An 18,436-nucleotide genomic window follows, 5' to 3' on the forward strand; every position below is an offset into this window, starting at 1 on the left:
TAGGCAAGAAAGCCTTATAGATTTCGGCCAAGAAAAGGAAAGTGGCTAAAATTAAGACACAAAACATGCCTAAATTCTACCATGGATGAATCAAGACACAAATCAATGCCAAATCCATCCAAACGCAAGCTTTGAGAAGTCTATAAATACAAGGTCCTCAGACAAGCATAAAGGTCGACAATTTCTACATTGAAGGGCCAAAATTCTCACAAAAGGAGAACCTTTGCCTTTGAAGACTAATACGCTGCCAAAGCTCTCTTCGAATAACATACAACCAAAGCTGAAGCTTACTTTCGGCCAAAGCTGAAGCATTTTCTTAAAGAATCAACAAGCACTTATGCCGATTCTTTCAAGAGTTTGTTGAAAGCTTAAAACTTATAACGATGTTCGATTCAAGATCAAGTCGCCAAGACCCTTGAATCAACAAAATGCCACATCAACATCACCTTTGCCGCAGGTCATACACAAACCTAGAGGCAAAGACTATCCACGCATTGTTTCAAACTCAAAATTTGAAGCAATCGCTCAATCCTTCGTCCGAGATCAAGTCATCGCGACCCTTGGATCAACAACATATGCATCTACATCAAATTTGAAGACTGAATCAGAGGAAAATTGTAAATAGAGATTGTAACCCTACAAATTCATCAATACAAATCCACTCTATAAACGTGTTCTCGTTTCATTCGTTATAGAATTTTTGTGTTTACAATGACTTTAGAGGATTTTAGAGTCAATGAATATATGACCACATGCGTGCTGCTTGTGAACCTCTAAACATTTCCGAGTTGTATGAGTACATCTTTTTAAGGACGAGGAAATAAGAAAAACAGATTCCAAACCATAATTCTTATTAGTACATCAGATATATACACGTACATATGTTCATGACATATCTCCTTGTGGTTTTAAGAAAAATAATTTTTTGATCATGCTCACAGACAGAGGTGTTTCTGAGACAGGAATTATGGGCCGGAGTTACTGATGGGGCAGGAGGCCATGATGAGTACACTTCCATGAAGTGGTGTAACTTTTTCTAAGCAGGAGTTTACTTAAAGATCTCCATCACCCAACAATTACAGACAAAACATTCATATTTAATGCCTCTAAATCCAGCACCAGTTGCCAAAGCCATGAACTCTTCTTGGCTCCGCTCCTTTGCTCCCCGGTTAAGAGTCAGCATAAGCACATCAATCTGGGAGGTGCTCTTCACGGCGGTGCTAGTCTCTGGCATCGCCGGAAGAAGTGCTTCCACGATAATCACTTTTCCATTGTCTGGAATAGCGTTGTAACAATTTTTCAACAACTTTATGCAGTCTTGGTCATTCCAATCGTGAAGTATCCACTACAAATTTATCAAAAGATACATTGTAACCATTGTTTTTATGACCTCAAACTAAAAAATAAAAAAAATTAATGCTCGAGAAATTGAAAAATTACCTTCATAAAAATGGCATCCCCATATGGAACACTTGCCAACATGTCTCCTCCAACATGTTCGACCCCTGCAAAAATAAATTGACTCCTATTTTAAGCTGCATGCTCGTGCATGATAAATAAAACTAAGAAGGAAAATGATGTTTACCAGGATATGAAGGGGCATGTTTTACAACATGAGGCAAGTCGAAATTGATACCCTTAATATGAGGATATTTAGAAGTGATTACACTAAGATTCACTCCCACATTACCGCCAACGTCAACAAGTTGAGTAAGTTTCTCAAAACCCTTGTAGACATGAACAATCTTCTTCATGACAATAGCGGTGTGGTTAAACATTCCTGTGCTGAAAACTTGATTAAACCTGGGGTCTAAATCTAGATACTCAAAAGAATGGATACCATGGACCCTCTTAAATGGAGTTCCTCCTTCAGTAACTGCTTCTTTTAGCTGGGGCCTATCAATGTCAAAGTGTTACCACCCAAGTTAGAGTTAAAAAGAGAAAATTACTATTAATTAGGCTAATTAGGAAGAAAAAAACAAGCATGACACCAATTTATTTCATCAATGACTGATGTGGAAATTTCTAATTTGTTGTGAATAAATAAGTGGTAAGTGTTTCTAGACAAAATTCAGGATCATTGCTCCGATTAATAGGGCCAAGAGAAAAGGGTTAAGACAATGGTTACATAGCAGGGCCAAGAGAGTAGTACTAAACAGACCAGTTGTCTAGTAAGATCTTGTCTTGAATGAATGACATCAAGGGGCCTAAAGAAACACCATCTTCATTAGTCACAAAGTAGTTGGACACAGGGCCAAGGCTGTAGAGCCTTTGAGAATCAGACCCATCTTCTTCATTAGCAACAAAAGAGCAGATGAGAATAGAGTGACTGGCTAGGAGCCTTAGAATACGGTCCAACATCATCGGTGCCTCAGAATTCCTGGTGCCGCTGCCGATATGGGCTACAATCTCTGATGAAGAGAGCTTGGCACCAGGACCGGCTTTTGCTATGATGTCGAAAACGCCTAACTCGATTGCTGATTGCATAGACATGGACAGCACTGAAGAAAACGCAATCTGCATGGCATAGCCGAAGTTTTCCTCTTCTTCCAGCTGCAGGGCCATTGGACTGTCTATATTTGTATTGTGATGCTTAATGCCACTTGAATGTGTTACTTGTCTTCTATATATACTAGCCAATGAGCACACACTCTGTATGTATGAACAATTTCATTTTGTTTTTTGTTTTTTATTAAGGAATGTGATTAGTTTTTTACATTTTAAAAAGAGTATGAAAAAATGATTGTGAGACATTTTCTCTTAATAAGTGCATATTTTATCTTAATATTACATAATTACTGTTTTGTCCTCCTTATGTAAATATTGTGTATCAAAAGTGAGGATAAAATAGGAAAAATAAGGAAATGATTGTCATTTTATCAAAAGATACAAAATTACTATTTTGCCCTCCTTATGTAAGTATTGTGTATTAAAAGTGAGGGCAAAATAAGAAAAAAATGGCAAAAAGTTGACAATGATGATTTTCTTAATAATAGTATAGATAAAGCCAGAACTTCCTTTTGGTTAATTCAAGGTCCGATAATACTTTTTCTTTGACTATAATATTAAAATTAAGGAATTTTCTAGCTTTAATCCTTAAAAAAGATTGAAATTTAAAATAAACCTAGTGTTAGATTACATATTGATTATAGTCCCTTGATATGTCCTTAATTCAAAATAATTAATGTGTATTTTATTCAATGTCTCCCATTAAATATTTAAATTTATTAATATACACATTTTGTCACACCCTGACCCGGGCCCCACCACATCATGGGCTCGGTTCCGCCGTAACTCGATATTGTCTGCTTTGGGCCCTAACCACGCCCTCACGGTTTTATTTCTAGGAACTCACGCGAGCAAATTTTCTCAGTGGGTCACCTATCCTAGGAATGCTCTGGCCCCTTACTCGCTTAACTTCAGAGTTCCTACAGAACCCGAAACCAGTGAGCTCCCAAAAGGCATTGTGTTAGGAAGAGGTGGGCATGTACATATAAGGCATAGAGGATCCACTCCCCTGGGCGATGTGGGATCTAACAATCCACCCCCCATAGGGTTCCGATATCCTCGTCAGCACACTTCCGGTCAGGGATTGGCTTTGATACCAAATTGTCACATCTCGACCCGGGCTCGACTCCGCCGTAGCACAATATTGTCTCCTTTGGGCCCCAACCACGCCCTCACGGTTTTGCTTCTGGGAACTCACGCGAGCAGAACTTCCAGTGGGTCACCCATCTTGGGATTGCTCTTGAGCGAACTCGCTTAACTTCGAAGTTCCGATGGAATCCAAAGTCAGTGAGTTCCCAAAAGGCTTTGTGCTATATGGAGGTGAGCATGTACATATAAGGCACATCACCTCCTTTCTGTTGGTCGATGTGGGATGTTACACATTTTAATATATTTTTTTACCAAACCAAAGTTTTTTTAAATTTATTAATTTTATGTAGCATTCTTCAAACTTGAAAAACTCAATTAATGTACCTAAATGTTAGTACCGAAATGTATTATATTGAATTAATATATTCAAATGTTAGTACCGAAATGTATGTACCCAAATATATGCACTGAAATGTATTATATTAAACTAATATACCTAAATGTGTATACCAAAATGTATGTACCGAAATGTATTATATTGAATTAATGTACCGAAATGTATTATATTGAATTAATGTACCGAAATGTATTATATTGAATTAATGTACCTAAATGTTTATATCAAAATGTATATAATAAAATGTGTGTACCTAAATGTATGGACTAAAATGTATTATAATGAATTTAATGTCCTAAATGAAGAAGACAAAGTATGTTGAAATATATTGTAAAAAAAATTAGTTTATTGAAATGATTACAACAAAAATATATCATGATGAATGAAATGAAAATGAAAATTATAATGAAATAAAATTAATACATTAAAATTAGAAAGAAAAAGAGAAATATTTAAAACATCAAAAATATTATTAATAAATGAGGTGATTAATGTATCAAGAGATTAAAATTAGATTTTGATCTTACTCATGATTTTAGTTTAAAAGTCATAATTGATAAGGATTAAAATGAAATTTCCTATAAAATTAATATGTTAAACTTACATTTCTTTTCATTTGTCTCCGTTTGAGTTTTATTAAATCATACTCCTCCCCACCCCGCATCTCCACTTGGAACAATTGCAAACATGTCAACTCCTGCATGTTGCTGCAACTGTACGTATTGCATGGCTTAAATATTACATATATAATTATTAATTAAAACTTAATTAATTATCACAATAAGAACGAGCATGTTATAAACTTGAGGTAAGTTGTAGTTGATTCCCTTAATATATGAGGATATTTAGAAATTATTAGATGCGACACCCAAACCACTACCGAATTGAACGAGTTGGTTAAGGTTCTCAAAACCTTAGAAAAATGAAGAATTAATCCTTTTTTTTTTAGTGGATGGGAATTTTTACAACAAAGTCTAGAAGGACAGATTACAAATATTCTATAGGTGAAAACGAGAAATAAAACAATCCCAAAAAAAGGTCCGTACAGACAGGAGCCCAAAAGTGACATTTTTTAAGGTTAATTTTAATTTACTACCTCGAAGTTTCTTGATTTTCAACATTTGGTACATCAAGTTTTTTTTATCCCAAAGTACTACCTGAAGTCATAATTTTGGGACAGTTTCATACATATGTTAGATTGCTATTAAATCAGCCGTTAACTGGTGACATGACGCCCACGTAGACAATGACTAGGCGCCACGTGTCAATATAGAGCCTATGTGGATAAAACCCATCATTTTCTACCTCACCCTACTCCACGCGATCCCAACCCTCCCTCCCTAAAACGTGCACGATCTAAAACCCTCTTAGACCTGCGAAGATGAACAAGATTGTGGTGAGATCGGTGGTTGGCAATCGCTGCTAGGCTGTTGGACGACGTCGAGTTCCTGAATTACCAGAGCAACAACGGTTTTAGCAAATTTGTGGTTGGCTTTGAAGTTTCTAGGTTTTGTCTTCTCAAAACCAAAGTGTGAAGGTTTGATCTTCAATCGGAGCTTTGTTAGCAACATGGATGTTTTGTATCAGAGAAATTGGAGGTTTAGTTTGTTAATTCAAGGATATGTGGCTACGGATCTCGTCGGGGGGGGGGGGGAGAGATGATGGATTTTTTAATTTTCAAATATCCACGTGGCGTCCAATCATTGTCAACGTGAGCGATACATCACCAGTTAACGGTTGATTTACCAGCAATCTTATCGGAAATATTGAAAACCAAGAAACTTCAAGGTAGTAAACTAAGATTAATCATTTTTTTATAATCATCATATATCACAGATTAATATGTCTTACTTATAAATATATTATGTTTTTGTACCTTTTAGTTAGGTTTCATCTCGCTTATAAAGATATAACATACATTCATTGCATGCCTTTAAGGAAAGGGATCTCCCTTTTTTTTAATTGTGGGGCCCACATCATATCGAACTTCAATGATCCGAACCTCCTATTTTTCAGGTTGCACCTCTTAGGTCATCCTTACAAAATATTAACCAAATTAGAAATATTTGAGCCATCTAAATGAGTTTAAAAATTTTGACGAACACTTTATTCTATAAAGAACAATGAAATTTCATTATGATAATTAAATAGACAAATGGTTTCGAATTAAATTGAATTTTTGCAAAGGTGGTCTATGAATCGAGACTTATGATGATTAAATATGCAAATGGTTGTGATAATTAAATAGATGGTTCAAATCGTTGAAGTTCGATGTAGAGTGGGTCCCACAACTAATCTCCATTTTTTGAAAAAAAAATAGGGATTCCTTCTCTTAAAGGGCCTATACATTCATATATTTGTTACTTGAGTTAGGGTCATATATTCCGCAAATAAATTTTGTTAGTATATTACTTTTTTGCTAGAATATATTAAGCAAATTTATTAGAATTAGAAGATTTTAATTTATCTTGAATATTTATAAAAAAAATGTAAAATGAGTATAAAAGAAATAAAAGTGGAGAAAAGATAATTCTAGACTTAACCTAATAACCATGTTGATTTTTTGGCCTCAGATCTAAATGCCCCTAATCCTTTTCAACTTCTTAATCTTTCTATTTATATTGAATGTTTAAATCAGCTATCACATGGTTAGAAAGTTGTAATTTGAGATAACTAAAACTTGAATTTGTATTTTTTTTTTCAATAATTATTATTCAACTAGATTGTTCTTGTTGATGCACAAAATCAGCGAGGACTTTGGTACAACAGAAAATGTTAAGTTTGTGACCTTCGCTAGATTGCTCCGATCACTAGTGTGGATAAGTATGTAAATGGATAGGGACAGGGAAGCAAACACAAGATGTACGTGGTTCACCCAGATTGGCTACGTACACGGAGTAGAGGAGTTCTCATTAATTGTGAAGGGTTTACACAAGTACATATGTTCAAGCTCTCCTTTAGTGAGTACTAGTGAATGATTTAGTACAAATGACATTAGGAAATATTGTGAGAGAATGATCTCTATTTATAGAAGAGAGTTTCTAGTTTCATTCTGACATTGACACGTGTCGCGTTGTGATTGGCTTCTGATGTTGACACGTGTTGCGCTATGATTGGCTTCTAATGTCAACACGTGTCGCGCTGTGATTGGCCTCTTGGTTGGAGGGAAACTCTTCTGGGTCCTTGATAGTATAACGTTGACCGGTGCTCAGTAGTTTCGGGATTGGTCAAGTATGGTACAAATAGTGCTCCCCTAAGTTCCCGAGTGAGGGAAGCTCCTCGGTTAGGGACTTGCAAGATCCAAGCAATTAAGTAATCACGAAACTTCTAAGTACCAAAGTGTGGTATCATTTTCACTTGCCTTATGTGTTTCATACATAGATGTGGCATCTTCTCTGAAAGTACTTTTCATCCATCCAGGGGTGGTATCTTTAACTAATGAAGATGCACAAGGTAATGTATCAATTTCACTTGAAGCTTACATGTAGTTTCGGGCTTGGTCAAGTGCGATACAAAACCCTATAGTAGGAGTCCCCCAAGTCGTCGAGCTAGGAGATTTGCCGAAAGAGGTAACAGACAAGGTAAGCAATCAGACTTCCAAGCAAGCAACCTAGATCGGAGGTTCGACTTCGGCTTCCGGTTGATTGTTCTCATTCTCCTTGTGTCGTAAATAGCAACAAGGATAAGGAGAAGCAAATGGAGAATAGATAATATGAGATACTTTTTCTTTTGAAGAAGTAACTTTCCACATGCTTATTCTTGAACTGGGCTGAAGGGTTTTCTGGTTTCCTCCAGAGTATAAGGCCGACACAAGAATTTGAGGGTTAAACAAGTCCATCAAATCAAGAGTGCGTTCGACCTTGATGATATGGGATACTTTTTCTGTTGACAAAGTAATATATGAATCGGCATGTGTTCTGTTGCGTTTGTCTCCACATGCTTCCTTGTATCATTCTCACTTGCCTTATCCGTTCCTTAGGCAGATGTGGTGTCTTTTCTGACTGGAAGCTTGATTCCAAGTGCTGACTGATTGCTCTCTTTCTCTTTGTCTTGCAGGTAAGAACAAGGGCAAAGGAAAAGACAGGGAAAAAACATGATATGGGATACTCTTGCTTTTGACCCTGATGATATGAGATACTCTTGCTCTGGTGTGACTAGTTTGCATAGGTATTATTGGGGGAGGGGGGAAGAAAGCTGAGTATTTCGAGAGGCTTCGTTGGGAATGCCCTCTCAGATATGAAGAAGGGTTGAGCATTTTTGCAGGTCTGCCTGTCCGTAGAGGATAGAGGTCGACATATATAAGAGTCTCCCTAACAACAAGTAGTAATGTTATTCATTTACCCTTCTTGGTCGTAGCAATGTAGTGGGAGCTGCAAGCTTCACGTGTTTTAACTTTGTTAGAGCACTTTAAAAAAGTGGTATGTGGTATCTGGAAAGCTGATGTTGCGTGTGAAGATTGCAGACAAGCTTTATCCAAGGAAATCTGGCTCTCGAAGTTTGGAGAGCGATGCCTCTTCAATTTTCGAACAAGCAATCATGTCAGGGATCTGGCTCTCGAGATTCGAAGAGCGATGCTTTTTCGATTTTTAAGAAAGCAATCCTGTTGGGAGTCCGGCTCTTGAGATTCGGAGAGCCGTGCCTCTTCGATTTTTGAGAAAGTAATCCTGTTGGGAGTCTGGCTCTCGAGATTCAGAAGGTGGTGCCTCTTCGATTTTTGAGCAAGTAATAATGATATTCATTTACCCTTCTTGGTCATAGCAATGTAGTTGGGAGCTGCAAGCTTCACATGTTTTAACTTTGTCAGAGCGCTTTGAAAAATTGGTCTGTGGTATCTGGAAAGCTGATGTTGCATGTGAAGCTTGCAGACAAGTTTTATCCAAGGAAATTTGGCTCTCGAAGTTCAGAGAGCGATGCCTCTTCGATTTTCGAACAAGCAATCCTGTCGGGGATCTGGCTCTCGAGATTCAGATAAGGGTGCCTCTTCGATTTTTTAGAAAGAAATCCTATTGGGTGTCTGACTCTTGAGATTTGAAGAGCAGTGTCTCTTCAATTTTTGAGAAAGTAATCCTGTTGGGAGTCTGGCTCTCAAGATTCGGAGAATGGTTCCTCTTCGATTTTTGAGCAAGCAATCTTGTTGGGAGTGTTTTCTCAAATGTGAGTAAAGGTTTGGCATTTTTGCTAGTCTGTTTTGCCACGGAGCACGGAGGTTGACACACATTGGGACTTTCTTGTTATCAAGCAGTGGTGCTGTTCTTTTACCCTTATGGGTAATAGTAGGGTAGCTGCACCTTCAAAATTTATGTGTCTAAACTTTGTCAGAGATCTTTGGTAAAGTTATCTGTGGTACCTAAGGAGCTAATGTTGCGTGTGGAAAGTGGTGCCTCTTCGAAATCCGGAGAGTGGTGCCTCTTCGGAATCCAGAGAGTGGTGCCTCTTCGATTTTTGAACCAACGGCCCTATTGCCCTTTTTTTTATAAGGGCACCAATTGTGTGCAAGGAGTACATTCAAAGAGTTATTGTTTGTAGGAATTTTCCCTTTACTTCAGAGATTTATTGCACCTCATTTCTCCTTCATCATTTCTGAGAATGTCTGGCCTATCTGACCGTCGTTTTGACTTGAACTTTGGTGAAGAGGCAGCCATGCCTTCTCAAGACAACATATGGCGCCCATCCTTCTTATCCCCTATTGGTCCTCTTACCGTTGGGGATTCTGTGATGAAGAATGATATAACCGCTGCGGTGGTGGCCAGGAACCTTCTCACTCCCAAAGATAACAGACTACTTTCCAAACGGTCTGATGAGTTGGCTGTTAAAGATTCTCTGGCTCTTAGTGTTCAGTGTGCAAGTTCTGTGTCTAATATGGCCCAACGCCTATTTGCTCGAACCCGCCAAGTTGAATCATTGGCGGCTGAAGTGATAAGTCTCAAACAGGAGATCAGAGGGCTCAAGCATGAGAATAAACAGTTGCACAGGCTCGCACATGACTATGCTACAAACATAAAGAGGAAGCTCGACCAGCTGCAAGAATCTGATGGTCAAATTTCACTTGATCATCAGAGGTTTGTGGGTTTGTTCCAAAGGCATTTATTGCCTTCGTATTCTGGGGATGTACCTCGTAATGAAGCTCCAAATGATCAACCTTCAGTGCCTCCTCCTTCTAGGGTTCTGCCTAGTACTGAGACTCCGAATAATCACCATCTGGTGCCTCCTCTTTCTGGGGCTCTACCGACTGCTGAGACTTCTCCTGAGCAACCTTTGTGAAGGCTCCCTCTTGTTTGTTTATTTTGATTCATGTATATGTACATATTTGTAATTTATAGGACATATCAATAAACAAGCTTTGCTTCATTTCAACGTATTGTGTTAAATACACTAAGGCATTCTTCACTAAGTTCTTTGAATTTTTCCTTTTGTTGAAGCTTGTATGTTAAAGCTTTGTGAGTAAAGCATGTAGGTTGAGGTAGTACTCCCTTAATTTCCCAAGTGAGGAAAACTTCTCCTTTGGAGACTTGAAAAATCCAAGTCATTGAGTGGTCGTAAGACTTCCGAGTATCAAGGTGCAGTAGAATATGGTAGGAGTCCCCCAAGTTTGACGAATGAGGCATTTCCTTTCTAAGTGGTAGCTCAAAACTCCTTCTTCATATATATTTGTTATGAAAGTTGTTAGGCTCAAAAAAGAAGAGGCCTAGGCAAATATTTTTTTTTTTTTTTCGAAATTTTTTTTTCGAATTTTTGAATTTCCGAAGTTTTGAACTTTCGAATTTCCGAATTTTTTTTAAAATATATATATATATATATATATTTTAAAGTTTTGTAGGTGAAGCTTTGATGTTGAAGCTTTGTAGGTGAAGCTTTGAGGTTGAAGCTTTGTTGGGCACCATGAATTGATTTTGCTTCACACTATCTTGATCAAGATAGTGTGAAGCTTTTGTGTTGAAGTTTTGTAGGTGAAGCTTTTGTGGGTCAAGCTTTTGTAGTTGAAGCTTTTGTAGGTGAGGCTTTTGTGGGTCAAGCTTTTGTAGGTGAAGCTTTTGTAGGTGAAGCTTTTGTGGGTCAAGCTTTTATGGGTCAAGCTTTTATGGGTCAAGCTTTTGTGGGTGAAGTTTTTGTAGGTCAAGCTTTGTTGGGCACCATGAATTGATTTTGCTTCACACTATCTTGATCAAGATAGTGTGAAGCTTTTGTAGGTGAAGCTTTTGTGTTGAAGTTTTGTAGGTGAAGCTTTTGTGGGTGAAGTTTTGTGGGTGAAGCTTTTGTGGGTGAAGCTTTTGTGGGTGAAGCTTTTGTGGGTGAAGTTTTTGTAGGTCAAGCTTTTGTGGGTCAAGCTTTTGTGGGTCAAGCTTTTGTGGGTCAAGCTTGTGTAGGTCAAGCTTTTGTGGGTCAAGCTTTTGTGGGTCAAGCTTTTATGGGTCAAGCTTTTGTGGGTCAAGCTTTTGTGGGTGAAGCTCTTGTAGGTCAAGCTTTTGTGGGTCAAACTTTTGTGTGTCAAGCTTTTATAGGTCAAGCTTTTATGGGTCAAGCTTTTGTGGGTCAAGCTTTTATGGGTCAAGCTTTTGTAGGTAAAGCTCTTGTAGGTCAAGCTTTTGTGGGTCAAGCTTTTGTGGGTCAAGCTTTGGAGTTGAAGCTTTGTAGGTGAAGCTTTGGAGTTGAAGCTTTTGTTGGGTACCACGAATTGATTTTGCTTAACACTATCTTGATCAAGATAGTGTGAAGCTTTTGAGAATTTGTAGTTGTCCTCCATTGATGAAGCTTTTATTGGTGAAAGTTTTGTGTTGAAGCTTTTGTGGGTGAAGCTTTTGTGTTGAACCTTTTGTAGGTGAAGCTTTGGAGTTAAAGCTTTTTTTGGGTACCATGAATTGATTTTGCTTCACACTATCTTAATCAAGATAGTGTGAAGTTTTTGAGAATTTGTAGTTGTCCTCCATTGGTGAAGCTTTTGTGGTGAAGCTTTGTTGAATTTCCTTAGAAATTTGAAAATGTGGGAGACACAACATATACAAATTTTGCTTCCACACTGTTGAGCAAGAGATTGTGATGCAAGCCACACCTTGTAGTAGTCGAAGGTTTGGATGAACCATATAAATTGAATTTGCTTCAAATAGTCTTGAATTTGCTTCGAAGGTTTGAGAATTGTAGTTGCCCTCCATTGATGAGGCTTTTGTTAACACCATAAATTGGTTTTGCTTCACATTGTCTTGATCAAGAGTGTGTGAAGCTTTTGAGAATTGTGGTTGAACTCATTTGATGAAGCTTTTGTTGGCACCATAAATTGGTTTTGCTTCACATTATCTTGATCAAGAGTATGTGAAGCTTTTGAGAATTGTGGCTGCCCTCCATTGATGAAGCTCTTGTTGGCACCATAAATTGGTTTTGCTTCACACTGTCTTGATCAAGAGTGTGTGAAGCTTTTGAGAATTGTGGTTGCCCTCTATTGATGAAGCTCTTGTTGTTGGCACCATAAATTGGTTTTGCTTCACACTATCTTGATCAAGAGTGTGTGAAGCTTTTGAGAATTGGGGTTGCCCTTCATTGATGAAGCTCTTGTTAGCACCATAAATTGGTTTTGCTTCACACTGTCTTGATCAAGAGTGTGTGAAGCTTTTGAGAATTGTGGTTGCCCTCTATTGATGAAGCTCTTGTTGGCACCATAAATTGGTTTTGCTTCACACTATCTTAATCAAGAGTGTGTGAAGCTTTTGAGAATTGTGGTTGCCTTACATTGATGAAGCTCTTGTTGGCACCATAAATTGGTTTTGCTTCACATTGTCTTGATCAAGAGTGTGTGAAGCTTTTGAGATTTGTGGTTGAACTCCCTTGATGAAGCTCTTGTTGGCACCATAAATTGGTTTTGCTTCACACTGTCTTGATCAAGAGTATGTGAATCTTTCTACGAGTTGTAGTGTTTGCATTGTTACAAAGGGGAAATCTTTGAACCAGATGCAAGATAGCTGAATAGCTTGATATTTGTATGCCATGCACTGAAGTTGTTGTTGCCTTGCAATAAGACTTTGTTGGTGACTATAACTCTTGTTGGGCATAAGTGCTCCCCTAGTTGAGTTGTCAAGCTTGAGGGTTTTTGATTATTTGTGAATGCTAGGAGTTCACATGTGCAATTTGTACCACTAGCCTTCTGGTAGGTGGAATGAATGGTGAGTTGCTTTCATCACTTGGTTGGTGGTACGAAGGTGAGTTCCTTAATCACCTTTCATCATATTTCATCACCTGGTTGGTGGCATGAGAATGCGTTCCTTCTTCCCCTGGTTGGTGGCATGAATGTCAAGTTGCCAAATGATATTAGAGTACGAGTTGTACATTTCATCACCTGGTTAGTGGCATGACGATAAGTTCCTTCTTTACCTGGTTGGTGGCATGAGTGGCAAGTTGCCAAATGATATTAGAGTACGGGTTTTACATTTCATCACCTGGTTGGTGGCATGAAGGAGAGTACGGGGTGTACATTTCATCACCTAGTTTGTGGCATGAATGGCAAGTTGCCAAAAGATATTAGAGTACGGGTTGTATATTTCATCACCTGGTTGGTGGCATGAAGATGAGTTCCTTCTTCACCTGGTTGGTGGCATGAGTGGCATGCAGGAAAGTACGGGTTATACATTTCATCACCTGGTTGGTGGCATGAAGATGAGTTCCTTCTTCACCTGGTTGGTGGCATGAGTGGCAAGTTGTCAAATGATATTAGAGTACGGGTTGTACATTTCATCACCTGGTTAGTGGCATGAAAGAGAGTACGGGTTGTACATTTCATCACCTGGTTAGTGAGAATAAGGGCAAGGTGTCTAGGCACATTTTATCAAGTATCGAATGACACAAAGTATGTTGAACCCTTTCAAAGCACAATTGGCTTATGTACGAATGTGTTGGAATGTATGATTGAATCGAATATACTGTGAAGTTGTTCGTTTATTTGTATAGTCTTGTTGACATATACTTAGAATTTGTTTCATGTTGGAAGCATTCATGTTGAAGCTTTGAACCCAAGTGTTTCATTGCTAGGAATGTAAGAGGATTAGGACCGAGTTGTCTAAATCACTTTTTTATTGAATTCATGCCAAATAGTCTTCGTTACATAGGATGTCGAACGGCTGAAGCTTAACACTTGTACAATGTGAGTTTACTTGTAATACTACTCCAAGTGATCAGCATTCCATGGATGGCCAAGGGTCTTGCCATCGGAGCTTCTAAGCTTGTAGGAGCCAGGGCGACTAATGCCAACAACTTCAAACGGTCCATCCCAGTTTGGACTAAGTGTTCCTTCACTCGGGACTCTATCGCAGAGTAATCTTTTCTTCAATACCCAGTCCCCCACTTTGAAAAAACGAGGTTTGACCCTGGAGTCATAGTAGTTGGAGATGCGCTGCTTGTAGGCGACATTCCTCAAGTGAACCTGGTTTCTGTGTTCCTCGACTAGATATAAGTTGAGGGTAAGATGTTTGTCATTTTCTCTTTGCACGTAGTTCTGAACTCGGAACGTTGCTTGCTCAAGCTCAACTGGGACAACTGCCTCTGTACCAAAGGCAAGTGAGAATGGGATTTCTCCTATTGATGTTCGATACGAAGTGTGGTATGACCAAAGAACTTGGGGTACAAATTCTGGCCAACAACCTTTAGCCTTGTCCAAGCTAGTTTTCAAAGTTCGCTTGATTATTTTGTTGATGGCTTCAACTTGTCCATTAGACTGGGGATGAGCTGGGGAGGCAAAACATAAGTTAATGTTGAGCTTAGAGCAGAACATCCTGAACTTATTGTTGTCGAACTGTCGCCCGTTGTCAGTGACTATCGCATTGGGAATGCCGAATCTGCAAAGGATGTTCTTCCATACGAAGTCTTTTATTTTTACCTCAGTAATGGTTGCCAAGGGTTCTACTTCGGCCCACTTTATGAAGTAGTCAACTGCAACAATTGCATAGCGAACCTTACCTTTCCCTGCAAGCATTGGGCCGATCAAATCAAGTCCCTATTGGGCCAAGGGAAAATGGCTGATCATAGGAGTGAGCGACTCGGGAGAGGAGTGAGGAATAGTTGCGTAGCGTTGACACTTATCACATGAGCGGGATATTCTGATGGCATCTTGGTGGAGTGTTGGCCAGTAATATCCTTGGCGAAAAGCCTTGTGTGCTAGGGATCCAGATCCAGCATGATCTCCGCAGACTCTTTCGTGTATTTCCCGAATGACAGTTTCCACCTCTGCGGGCGTAAGGCATCTTAGGTATGGTAGGTTAAAACCCCGCTTGTAGAGTTGGTCATTAATGATCAAGTAACAAGTAGCCTTGTATCGAATCTGCTTAGCTTGGACTTAGTCATTTGGAAGGGTACCATGAGCAAGAAGTCTATAAATCGGGGTAATCCAACTATCTCCTTATTGTAAGTTGCACACTTCCGTAGCCATGGTGCTTGGTGCTGCCAACAATTCGACCTGAATTTTTCTCCCAATCTTGTCTTCCACCGCTAAGGCGAGGCGAGCCAAAGCATCTGCATGACTGTTTGCCGCTCGAGGAATTTGGGTGATCTGGTAGTGGAAGTACTTGAGCAAAAATTATGTTTGTGCCAGATATGCTGCCATAGAGTTATCCTTAGCGTCAAAGTTGTTGGTGACCTGATTAACCACCAATTGGGAGTCACTGAAGATATCAATTCGTTTAACTCCCAAGGTGTTTGGCCAAACGTAAGCCTGCTATGAGGGCTTCGTATTCGGCCTCATTGTTCGACGCCTTGAATTTGAAACGAAGAGCATACTCCATCGCCACTGTGTTAGGGGTCCTAAAGACTAGTCCTGCTCCATAACCATGTTGGTTGGACAAGCCATCAACATATAGACTCCATGCTGGGGCTGTTGGTTCTATTTTCTGAGCTTCCGAGGGTAATGAAACCACTTCTTTAGGCGTAGAAACAATGTCAACAGGATATGTGAAGTCGGCGATGAAGTCTGCCACTGCTTGGCCCTTCTCAGCTGGCTTTGGTTGGTAAGAGATGTCAAACTCACCTAATGCTATTGCCCATTTGATCATTCGCCCGGAAGTGTCAGGACTTTGGAGTATCTGTCGAAGAAGATGATTGGTAAGCACGATGATGGAGTGTGCTTGGCAGTAAGGGCGAAGTTTTCGAGCAGACATGACCAATGCTAAAGCCAATTTCTCGATGTTAGAGTATTGTGTCTCTGCATTTTATAAGGCCTTGCTAGCGTAGTAGACAAGCCGTTTGACATTACCATCCTTTCGAATGAGAACGGAACTTACTGCTGAAGCCGATGCCGACAGATAGATAATGAGAATGTCACCAACCTCAGGTTTGGAGAACAGATGGGCTTTACTCATGTAGTCTTTGAGGTTCTTGAATGCCTCAGCACATTCATCAGTCCATGTAATGTACTTCTTACTTCCTTTAAGTGCTTTGAAGAAAGGAGCACATCTGTCTGTGGCCGTAGAGATGAACCTAGTTAAGGCTGCCACCTTGCCAGTAAGGCTCTGGATGTCTTTTGAAGTTACCGGTTCCTTCATGTCGAGGATTGCTTTGATCTTCTCAGGATTAGCCTCAATGCCTCGTTGGCTTATCATGAAACTTATGAATTTGCCAAGGCTTACGCCGAAGGCACATTTTTTGGGGTTCAACCTCTTCATAATGGTGAAAGTTTCAGATAGGTTGGTGATGTGTTGGTCAGCATGTTTACTCTTGACTAGCATATCATCAACATAAACCTCCATGCTCTTCCCAATCTGTTCGACGAACATTGAATTGACTAGTCTCTGATAAGTCGTTTCTGCATTCTTTAGGCCGAAATGCATGACTTTATAGCAATATAGTCATCTGTCAGTAGTGAAGGCTGTGTGTTCTTGGTTCGGAGGGTTCATAAGGATTTGGTTGTATCCTGAGTAAGAATCTATGAAGCTTAGAAGTTCACACCCTACCGTAGAGTCTATAAGTCTGTCTATGAGAGGAAGAGGAAAACTATCCTTCAAGCATCCTTTGTGTAAGTCGGTGTAATCGACACACATTCTCCACAAGACCTTTTGGAGCAGGAGACTTTCCTTGGTCGGATTCTTCTTAACAAGGACAACATTTGCTACCCACGTTGGATAATTGACTTCGCAGACGAAGCCTATGCCTTTGAGTTTTTCAACTTCTGCCTTCATTGCCTCGTACCGTTCGGTGTCATAAGATCTTCGCTTTTGTCTCACTGGCTTGGTCTTAGGGTCAATACTTAAGCGATGACAGATGATATCGGGAAAGATGCCTGGCATGTCCTCGTATGACCAGGCGAAGACCTCAGTGTTCTCTTAGAAAAAAGAGATCAATGCCAACCGAATGGGTGGTGACAATGTGGTGCCAATCTTCACCATGCGATCCGGATAATCTTTTGAGAGAGAGACATTCTCCAACTCTTCAGCGGGTTGTGTTTGCTGGGTGAAAAAGTCATCTCGAGGATTGTCGAGTTGACTGCTGCCATCGTGAAGATCCAAGTTGGCTTCGTCTGGGCTGGTCTTTATAACTTGGTTATGTATAGAAAGGGTTTCCTTGGGCACAGGCATGTGCTGTTGTTTGACCGAAGTGTTGTAACATGATCGTGCACTAAGTTGGTATCCTCTAATGTAACGATTGCCATAGGGGGTTGGAAATTTCATCAACAACATATGTGTGGATACCATGAACTTGAGATCATTGATGCCTGTGCGTCCGAAGATGACATTGTATGTCGTTGGGCAATCAACCACCAGGAAGTTAGTGGTAATGGTAGCTGTGTAAGGGCCTGTACCAATGTTGAAAGGTAAGTGTATACTCCCCAAAGGTTGCACGATATCACTGGAGAAGCTTATCAGAGGGGAAATCGAGCGGTCAAGCAAGTGTTCAGCTATATTTAGTGCCCTGAAAGCTTCAGCAAACATGATATTGACCGAAGCCCCCGTGTCTACCAGGATTCGTCGTACTTCAAAGTTGGCTATGTGAGCTTTCACGATCAATGGGTCATTGTGAGGGTAGATGATACCTTTTTCTTCCTCAGGGTAGAAACATATTGGATCCCAGTTAAGCTTTTGATGCTTACCTCCACTGATGTCTTCCACGTGAAATGGTGGCTAGACCTTAAAGCTCGTTCACTATTTTTCATGGCCCTGTTGGAAAATTTAGATATGAGTGTGCCACCACTTATGGAATATATCACATTTACCTAGCGTTGGTTACGGTTACCCATTGGAGGGTGAAGGAGGAATTGATCAATTTTTCCTTCACGTACCAAAGCTTCAATATGATCACGAAGGGTGATACATTTCTCACCGTCATGGCCATTATACTCATGGTAGCAGCAAAACGTGCTTGTGTTCTTCGTGGGCTTGTAATCCGGATGCCTTAGCTTTGGCTTTGGTATCAAGTGTGCTATGCTGGGGTAAATGGCCACGCATGTGGCATTCAAAGGTATGTATGACCCACTGTGTT

The 18,436-nt window shown here is 39.7% G+C and overlaps 2 protein-coding genes across 2 annotated transcripts in view; one reads left to right on the forward strand and one right to left on the reverse strand.

The window, feature by feature from the left end:
• The window catches only part of LOC126622479 (anthranilate N-methyltransferase-like), a 60,416-nt gene that overhangs the window by 20,281 nt on the left and 21,699 nt on the right, over window positions 1-18,436 (forward strand). The gene's annotated exons all lie outside the window — the stretch shown is intronic.
• Window positions 835-2,607, reverse strand: LOC126622651 (caffeic acid 3-O-methyltransferase 1-like). Its single transcript, XM_050291426.1, has 4 exons — window positions 2,162-2,607; window positions 1,586-1,896; window positions 1,441-1,505; window positions 835-1,345 (listed from the first exon to the last, which is right to left on the reverse strand). Exons 1-4 carry the CDS (start codon window positions 2,563-2,565, stop codon window positions 1,049-1,051), a joined length of 1,077 nt encoding a protein of 358 aa, XP_050147383.1. The 5' UTR covers window positions 2,566-2,607; the 3' UTR covers window positions 835-1,048.

Source organism: Malus sylvestris, chromosome 1 (assembly GCF_916048215.2).
Source record: "Malus sylvestris chromosome 1, drMalSylv7.2, whole genome shotgun sequence".
Classification (NCBI taxonomy): Eukaryota; Viridiplantae; Streptophyta; class Magnoliopsida; order Rosales; family Rosaceae; genus Malus; species Malus sylvestris.